Consider the following 10084-nt stretch of genomic DNA (forward strand, 5'->3'; position numbering starts at 1 on the left):
TCAGGCTTCAAAATTTTCTGACGAAGGACGTACAAAGGCAATGTGGAAGAGAAGTAGAGATATAGGGGTACGTTCGTCCTCTGGAAAAAATGTCTAACGCCGTGGCAGGAGGAGAGACAGAAAAAAAAAAAAATGAAGAAGAGGGAAATCAAAGCAGGAAAAACAGGACAAACTAGAAAGGAGAGCAGAGAAAAGAAAACACATAATACAACAAAAGAATATCAAAACTTGGCAGGCGTGGGTGATGATGACGACGTTGGCGTATTAGAATTTACTTATGAAGAGAGAGAGAGAGAGAGAGCAAAGGTCAAAGTAAGCAGTTGTAGTTTTGTAGGAGAGAGAGAGAGAGAAGTAATGATTTGTGGGAAGGAAAGGAGATCACAAAAGCTCGTGATCATGAGGATTTTCCATCTCTCTCTCTTTCTATCTCTTCTGTTTCTGTCTCCTCTGCGCATGAAGAGAGAGAGATAGAGAAGAGGAGGAGGAACAGAAGGGAAACAGAAGCAGAATTAGCAGAGTTTTTATCAGCCCCTCAAGGAATTTGCAGGCCCCCTTTTCCCCGTCTTTTCCTTTTCTCGTGATCTCTCTCTCCCTCTCTCTCTCTCTCTCTCTCTGCAGCTTCGTGTTGAGGAAAAGCTTCCTTCCTTGGCTTTTACTTTCTTTTGCTTTTGTGAGCCAAGTCCTAGGCTATATAACTGTTGCTTCAAGCCCAGACAGTTGTAACGGGATTCGGATTATAGAACCGTTCCCTCAGAACGACGTTGCGTTAAGGAATTTCGAGCGATCCTCCTTAACCTCCAAGCCCAAGAAGACTCTCTCAAAAAACCCAGATACAGATTGGTGTTGCAGAAGAAGACGGCGGAGGAGGAGGAGTAAAAATGGGGTCTTGCGGGAGGAGCGGGACGGTGAGGCAGTACGTAAGGTCGAAGGTCCCACGGCTGAGATGGACTCCGGAGCTCCACCAGTGCTTCGTCCACGCCATCCAACGTCTCGGCGGTCAAGACAGTACGCCTCTCTCTCTCTCTCTCTCTCTCTCTCTCTCTCTCTCGCGTGAAGATATTTTGTTGCAGTTTCTTGTTAGGGTTTGATCATCATATGTTTCATTTCACTTTTTGTTTTGACATGGCTGGTGGCGTTTGCAGAGGCGACGCCTAAGCTGGTGCTGCAGTTGATGGATGTGAGAGGGCTCACCATCTCTCACGTCAAGAGCCATCTCCAGGTGCAATGACTTGCTTTCTCTCATCCAGTCATATTAAGTTAAAAAAAACCTCTATTTGGCTCTCGACTAATCATAAGCAAAACATGGTTTTTGGAGCAGATGTACAGAAGCATGAGGAGCGACCTGGGCAGACCAGGTAGATAGTCCTAAGTCCTAACCCCCCCTGCCATTTAGAACTGCAGTAACTAAACGGCATTTCTTTATTTAATTTCGTCAACTACCGCTCCTCGATTATCTGTCCTTGTTTCGTGTGCAATGGAGTTTCAAAGTATACCTTCATTTTTATTTTTATTTTTATTTTTATGTGGTGCGTGCATTGATGGCGGGCTTTTTTACCTTACTTTCCCCGATTGGTACTCCACCCATATTTCAGCAGCAAGCTTCATGGGCTTGCATCTTAGCATTCTTTTAGGAAATGTTATGGCTGGACATTCGCTTCATTTATTAAAGAAACCCTACTTTCCACATAACGCTGCTGTATGTTGACTGTTGTTTTTGCTGCTGCTGCTGCTGCTGCTGCCCTTGTGATTTTCCACAGAAAATAGAACCGAAACAGGAGTTCTCACTCTCGCATGTCGCGACTTTGATGAAAACCACACACCACGCCGTGATGTAGTAATCAATGTGGGTTCATAAATGAACGAACGTGTTGATTCGAGATGAACACCAGCTAAATCTCTGCAACTTTTATTTGGGCGTGTCTTCAAATTTATGCAGATAGGGGCTGTGTCGATGGCGACGGTGGGTGCGTGGACGAAGTGAACGATCATCACGCATTCGCTAAACCTGTTCATCGTTCTCGATTCGCATGCAGCACTCTTCCTTGTAAACGGTAAAGCCCTTTCATTATTATCAGGTTTGTTTTTGCAGTGTGTCAAAAAGAATAAAGTAAACGCTGGAGAGGGGTAGATCTCGTAGCTAGCTGTTTTCGTAAATGCGTCCTGTCTTTTCCATGGGAAGACAATCGGCAGCTTCCCCTTTCTTTCTTTTAAAGTTTTTGACTGATGGATAATTCTTATTGTTTCTTTTGCTGGTGCGCACAGATCGAGGACGGAGAAGGTGGCGACGACGACGACGGCGACGACTTCAGCAGCAGTTGCAGAACAAGCGCCGTACGGCTTGAAGGCACAGGGCGTTGATGGTTTCAGATGGCACCACCCTCCATGCATGCCCCGAGATCTTCACAGCTTCAACGATCATCATCTCGAATGCGCCGGGAAAGAAGAATCTGAATTCCCCTTGGTACTACTCTCTCTGTCTCTGTCTCTCTGTCTCTTTCTGTATTTGTGTGTGAATGTGGTTCACTTTTACCAGCTTTGGGTTGAGTGCGGTGTTAGGTTTTGGGGTTTCGAACTTGAAAGCTATCTTGACTTTGTCTCCATCTCTCTCTTTCGTCTCTTTTCTTCTCGTCTGGTGTTTTCATGGGGCAACGAGTCAACCTGCGTCGCACGTAGGATGGCCCAACAGTGTTATTCTCTTCCCTGCTGCATGGCTACTGGAAAAAAGCATGCTAGTGTAGGCGAGAGGCTCTTTCCGTTCTTTTCTATCTCTGCTTTGGCTCTGACTTGAGAATACTAAGTATGTGAATCTGAGTACTGCTGTAGGATCCAAAGTCTGATGAGTGGTGACCGATTAAAAAAATTGGTTCATTAATTGATGATGTTCATTCACATGTTATATAGATTTGTAGTCTTATGTAGCATTCCTACTGCCATGCGGCCTGGCACCCAATGAACTTTCGAGTGAAAACATATGTTGTAGGGAATACTTTCTTGTGTTCTGGCAGATTGTATAATGTCCATTGTTCTTGTTTCATTAAACCTTTTTCCCACCGTGCTGCTGGTACCCTGCCCCGAAATTTTCGGAACTTCTGGCAGCGTATTCTTATTTGTGCTTGAATTGTCCTAGCAAGAAGAGCTATACACATCTTCCATCACACTAAGACCTGCATTTGCACTGTGGCTCAATGGGCCATTGAACCCCAACGTCAGGTTTCTCTCTGTATCGGCACATTCTGTCGGCACATGAAATTTGACATTTATGAAGGTGAAAATTCACGTTGAAGATTGAAAATATGCAAATGCAATTTGCTTGGTCGGACTAACCCGGGTGTTGAAAGAGTGACTAACGAGATAAATTCTCCTGGCCTCGCGCAGAGTGCGAAGCTTCAAGATCGGACGCAGATGCCCCAAAAAGGGTTCGAGCTCACAGACTGGAGAAGCTTCCCCCCGGAGGAATACAAAGAATCCGAAGGTTGCGAGTTGTCGCTCTCGCTCTCGCTCCAACGTCACTCCATTCACAGAAGCAACGGTTCTTCTTCGGCCAGCGAGATCAGCGAGGCCTTCTCGTCGTGCTCGAGGTCAAGGGACTGCTCGGGTTCGTACTCGGATAATAAAAGCAGCGTAAATTTGGATCTGTCCATTGCTCTTTGCGGCGCTTGAGTTAAGTTGCTGTAAAAATGGTGTGGTGCAACGTTTTGTATTCTTTTTTGGTTGGTTTTGATCAGATCATCCCCTTTTTTTATGATTCATGGTAGGTTGGTAGTACCACTTCGGCTACATATATATATGAAGCGTTACGTAGTACGTCTTGATGGTGGACGAATAGGCAGTGAACCTAGCATTGTATATGTACTTCTGTGTTAGATTGTGAATGTGCTCTAAGCATGTGTTTTGGCAGCTTCATGTTTAACTCGAGCCGTCTTTTATGCACAAGGGGACAGTCATCCGACAACGCTTGAACATCACCGATATTTTTTAAAACGAGAATGATGGGGAAAATTATAATTTTTTTTTAAAATTTATTGTATCGATATCAATTTAGTAAACCTGTCAAAATGGGTTCAAGACCCATTTAAGGACCCAAAATTATTGAAATGGGTCATAAATGGGCCACATCAAATTTTGCAAGTCATTCATAGTGGGTTTTTATAATGAAAGGGCGAAATAAACGGGTTGTAAATGGATTCTTTCTAAACCTATTTATAACCCATTTAACCCTTTACCACCGAAAGGCCCGACACTCGTGTTCATCCTCTTCTTCACTAAAATTGAAACAAGCGAGCCATCCATAGAGAGATTTGAAGGAGAAGAAGTCACGTGAGCTAATTTAGACCTAAATCATTTCACATCGGTACCAATTTAGTTCGTTTGGCCAATTTAGATCGAAAATTGCTAACGTGGACGCCTACCGTTTTACATGGTATGATTGGCGCTAATGCGGTAATTTTTTACTATAATTTTTATTTGTTTCTTTTTTCCTTTCTCTTTTCTTTTTATGGTGGTCGGCAAGGGCTGAAGCGAGGGTGAGCACAGCAAGGACCCCTTGCTAGGTCTAGTGAGGCTAACCCTCGCCTAGGCCAAGGCGGCCTCGTCTCACAAGAGTCGGCCTCGTGTCAAGGAGGCCCGATCAGGGTGAGGCTCTTCTTAGCTTGGGCGAGGGTTCAACCTCGCTAGATTTGGTGAGCGGGCATTGTGGGCCATCATGGCCTATGGTCGGAATGAAAAATAAAGAAAAAATTGTTGAACAACATCTAGGTGAGCATTGATCGTACCACGTAGGACTACCTACATCTACAACAGAGATTTTTGGTCTAAATTGGGCGGATGGAAGGAATTGATATTGATATGAAAATATTGAGGACTAAATTGGCCTAATTCAACGGTTTAGGAATGAATCGGTACAAATGCAATTTAAAACTTGGTCATTTTTTATTGGTCATTGATAATTTAATGCTTGTGTACACTTGTTTTAACAACCAGCAAAAAAACCGCACATCGGTTAGTACGAGTATTTGAATGAATTTCTTACCGTGTCTTGCATTCCTCATTAATAGATAATTCTGCAAAAAGAGAAAATTAAAATTGAGTGTAGCTAGCTCAGGCTTTGCGCTCCATGGTGAGCTGACAATCAACCTCGATCCGAGGTTGCCGAAGCCCAAAACAGCCTTAGGGGCGTCGAGGCCTCGGTTGCGGCCCATATAAGGTCGACCTCTTTGGATCGGCCTTGATACAACTGCAGTATATCGAGACTCGACATGGCTATGCTAATTCAGGGTGAGGTATACTTATTCACACGAAAATTACATACGTCTTACTCCTAATACTTTGGGAGTAGGGGGGAGCGTGGCACTCGAATAGAACTGAAAATCGAACCGAACCGACCATGGGAACTAGTCCGGTTTCGGGTGGTCTGGTTTCAAGTTTCAACGGGAAAAATTGGTCCGGTTCCCGTTCCCGAATTTTTGGAACCTGTATCAAAGAATGTAAGAACCGGACTGGAAACTGGAGAACTGCCCATGGGTAATTCTTTTGTTGTTTATTTTGTTATTAGAATCTAGAGCAATCTTTTATAGATGAATGAGAAGTGAGGTTCGACAGTCCATGCTTTATGTTACGCGATTTGAACTTGTTGTTGGTTATGCTATTTTTCGTGTTTAGTATTTATGGATTTTTGCTATTGGCATGCGGAAATTTTTGTTATCACTTTAAATTTAATTTTGCTTGACTAAAAATGAAAAAAAAAAAGGGAAAAAAATGAAATTTGTCGGTTCTTGGGTAGACCCTGAAACCGACCATGTTCACCTCAATTAGCGAGTGTTTGGTTTAGCTTTTCCAAGGGACTATACCCAAAGTCACTTGAGACAAAGTTACGAGGTTTGGTGAACTTTTTTTTTATTTGGAAAATTTTGGAAAAATGCCAGCATTGCCTAGGCTTTCAACATTTTCGGAAAGTAGGTTTGACCGTTTGAGGGTTAAATGAGTTTTTATTTTTTGTCCAAATCGCTCTCACTAGTGCATTGATATTCTGGTTATTGCCCTTGCTAGGTACTATTAATCGTCTCAAACGTTGCAATCTAATGTCCCTTGAGGTTGCGCTAGGTCGGTTAATTGTTGCCGAGGGTCGGCGAGCCTTGTTGACAGTCGCGGATCTGTTGGGTATGATTTGGAGAGTCGTGGCTTGATCGAGTCGAGGGTCGTCGAGGTCGATGGTCGTCTTCTCGAGCTGCTGAGGGCGAAGGTAGTTGTCTTGCCGAGGTCGAGGCTTTGACGGAGTGAGGGTTGCCCGAGCCTTTTTATCTGCAGGTCTAACGTCCCTTGAGGTTGCGCGACCCGGGGGAGGCGACGACGAGGGTCATGCGGCCTCCGCCTGGGCTGGCGGTGATGAGCAAAGGGCCTTCCACGAGGAGGGCAATGGACATGATGAAAAGAGAAGACTATATGACCAGAGGGCCCGGGTCGCTTGGGCTTTGTTTTTCCTTCGTAGAAGACGATGAACGCGAACACATATCCGTTTTCCCCCACTTTTTGTTGAAAAGCTACTTTGTAAAATACTAACTTTGGGCCGAACGATATTTGCTTCTTGAAAACACATCTCGAGCTAAAGATCTTTGGGAAAAATGACTTTGCAACTCCTCCAAAGTTGAACCAAACGCAGCTTTGTGGCATCCAAGGACAGTGTCCATATGTGGATACATGTCCGATTGAGAACATCGTCTACTCGCTAAAGAGCACATGCCGTTTGACGATCGCGACTTGAAATCTTTTACTGTAATTCAAACGTTCATCTATTTCTCACATCATCCATAGGATTGGATGCGCCACCCTTCACTGATCCCCCCACTTACCGTGAAACCCCACAATGTCCTTTAGGTCCCTCACGCAACAAGTTAATTTCTGGTGGTCTTAAGTAGCGCATTAGATTCGACCAGCTTAAAGCTTCGAACCTGATGCAATGTTTGGAAACCAAAAGAGAGGAAGAAATTTGCCTTTTGGGCTTCGAGGACTTGTCATGTTGCTCGACTCCTGGGCCTTCCCATTGGGTCAGCTTGCATGTTTGTTCTTCCGGTTGCTTGGGGCGCGAATGATAATCATTCTGTTTCTCCATTTTTTCTATTTTCATGTTCTCGAAAATAGATTTGAAACAAAAATCTGTTCGGTAAAATAATTTCAATTTTTTAAAATTTTCGAGATAAATTTTTAGCCCAAAAATAGGTTTTGAATAGAAATGAGAAGTAGAAATTCTCTACTTTTCTACTTTTGAAACAGAAATAAAAATAAAAATTCTTCTCATTACTCACTTCCTCTCTCTTATGTGCGGTGTCCCTCTCTCGTGTGTGTGTGGTCTCCCTCTCTCTTGCGTCCCTATCATTGGCCGCTAATCGCCGGTCAGCTGTTCCATAGAACATTTGGCGTAACATAGGAAATAAATAAATAGGAGTTAATATCATTCCAACCGCCATTATCCGGCAATCGTAGAAATTTTGTGCTGTTATCAAATGAATTTCTATTCTGAAAATAGAAATTTTGTGTCATTGTCAAATGCGTTTCTCTTCTCAAAAACTTATTTAAGGAATTGAAATAGAAAAATCTCTTTATCATTATGAATAGCTCCCGGAAATAAAATGGTTATTACCCACACCCTTAGATGATGGGCACGCAATTTCATTTGGCTTTGGGGCTGTTGACATTTTATGATCGCATGAATCTGGAAGTAAAGCATTTGTAGAAAAGGGAGAAGTATAAAAATTCAAGGATGTGACATGAGCCCAACAATGTGCCAGATTTCTTTATGTGAAAAAGCCATAAAAAATTCTAAATTATGTTCACTGTAACTCATTTGCCTTGAAATTATTCTTTGATGTCAAAAACTTCAAACTTATACTTGTGTGACACATTTACCCTTTATCAATATTCTCTTACCGAGCACCGTTAAAAATCTACCTACACGGATATTGGAAAGCAAACGGTGTTGATATGACACCCTCGTGACTTAAATGAAACAACAACGATGTTGTTTTGACTGAAAAATCATCCGACGGAACTTTGACGGAGGGTAAATGTTGTCATATAGGAACTAATTTGGTGTTTCTGCATGTCACAAGAAAAAATTTAGGATAAATGTATGACAGTGGATATAGTTTGGAGTTTTTAATGTCACGAAAAGATTATGAATAGATGTATCACAATGGACATAGTTTGAAATTTTTGGCTGTACTTAGAAATCGGCCTGCAAGTTTCACTATTTTTTTAAATGCTTGATGAACGTCAGTTACACACAGCTGCTGTAGAAAAAGACCGATTTTCGTGCCTATTGGAACCCCAACTTTTTTTTTTATATATTCTTTAACTCGTTATCTTTTGGGGGACTGAATGTCGGGAACCCTACATGACAACACTCGATAAGGTTTCACCTTCGGGGATTTCAAATTTCCAGGAGGAAGCACAGTTAGATCTGCGAACAAGTCACGGACTGCAGATTCCTCCAAGTGATTGGCCTATAAACACTCTGCGACAAAACCAAAAAATGAAAAAAAATGAAAAAAAAGAAAGCAGACAGTCATCACATGTCTGTCTCCAATAACGCATGTGTAGCAGCCACTACCACAAAGTTCTTTAGCTAAATACCACCTAAGAGCCGGTTTTATTCTGTACGGACCATCAACGAGACTAAAGTTCCTAATTAGGGTTTGCTCAGGCCTAGGAACTGGCTACACTAGGAGCTCATCAATGGAGAATATTCAACATATAAGTTCAAAAGAAATGTTAACATCAATAGAGAGAGAGAGAGAGAGAGAGAGAGAGAGAGAGACCTAAGCAAGGGTTTGAAGAAGTAAGATTGGAAGGACACGGGTGGATAGAGTCGAGAGAATGTCAACAGTGGGCAGATCCTGAATTTCAGCATGATGTGGGAGTCAAACAGAGCACGAGAACAAATGTTTCTATAAAATTAGGGTTAGGCGTTACGTGAGCAAACTGAAATTCTTGTCGAAAACTGTAAAATATTCAAGAAGAAGCCATCATGCGTTGCCTTTTCTACTTAGTCTCTACATGAATAACTACATCAAGGAGAAAAAAAGAAAAACGAGCACGACAAGCGAGAGACTGGTAGCTACTGCCACTAGTCTCCAAAATGGAAAAATGACGTACTTCATTCTTGCGGGACGAAAGCAAAGAGAAAGTTGAGAAGAAAAAGGGGGTTTCGTCCCTCGTGAACTGTCCTTTTTCTTGACATTCTGCTGCTTCCTTTCCGTAGAGTCGCGGTCTCTTTTCTCGTGGCAAATTGGCCAATTATGGAAGCATTGTCATCTTCCTGGAAGCTCACAGAGCAAGGGGTCAAGACACGAAACATGGTGGGGCGGCCGAGGAAATTTCCTGGGGAATTCTAGACGAACGTCCCGAGACTAACGTACGTACGGTCTCCTCTGTCGTGGCCTTATACTAAGTTATCTTTGGTCCGAACCAATGGCAATGGATGACTATTTCTTGTTTAGAAAATGTCAAGCTATCAAGAGAATAAGCATAACCCATTCTTCATGAGAACGAACCGCTTTTCTTAGAAGCTGAATCTGTCGCGAAAAACGATCCGTGATGTGCATTTAGCATACTAATGCAGAAGAAAACCAAATAAACTTAAGATAACATGGGCATAGTTGACAAAAGCTAGTTCACAAACTCGACCGTTCTTTCTTCTCGAATCACCTGGACTTCATTCATGATTTCAGAAGAAAGGGTTACAATTTTTCTGCTCGAACAGGAAAAGGCATATGCACAGCAAAAGAATGGCTGCAACATGAAGTTGACGAAAAAAATGTACCATGGTAATCATCGCAGAACGAGCCTATGCCCTAATTCCTCAAGAATTAACGGGGAACCGGACCGTTTAACATAAACATGCGTACGACATTAGGAAACATAAACACCCAACTTCACCAGTGTTTTCCACCGCAGCGACGTACCGGCAATAAATTGTTTCTGCTTGGATATGGCCAAAAGAACAATTAATTCTTCGTGGATGAGAGAGAGAGAGAGAGAGAGAGAGAGAGAGAGAGAGAGAGAGAGGAGCTGTGTGCAAGCTTGTTGCTCC

General features: G+C 42.7%; 1 protein-coding gene across 1 annotated transcript; it reads left to right on the plus strand.

The window, feature by feature from the left end:
- Positions 1 to 277: 277 nt before the first annotated feature.
- Positions 278 to 3897, plus strand: LOC115756012 (putative Myb family transcription factor At1g14600). The gene is made up of 6 exons (XM_048281460.1): positions 278 to 1005; positions 1143 to 1219; positions 1319 to 1355; positions 1937 to 2051; positions 2263 to 2461; positions 3376 to 3897. The coding sequence occupies exons 1-6, from the start codon at positions 879 to 881 to the stop codon at positions 3658 to 3660; spliced, it is 840 nt and encodes a 279-aa protein (XP_048137417.1). The 5' UTR covers positions 278 to 878; the 3' UTR covers positions 3661 to 3897.
- The last annotated feature ends 6187 nt before the right edge of the window (positions 3898 to 10084 follow it).

Source organism: Rhodamnia argentea, chromosome 6 (genome assembly GCF_020921035.1).
Source record: "Rhodamnia argentea isolate NSW1041297 chromosome 6, ASM2092103v1, whole genome shotgun sequence".
NCBI classification, from domain to species: Eukaryota; Viridiplantae; Streptophyta; class Magnoliopsida; order Myrtales; family Myrtaceae; genus Rhodamnia; species Rhodamnia argentea.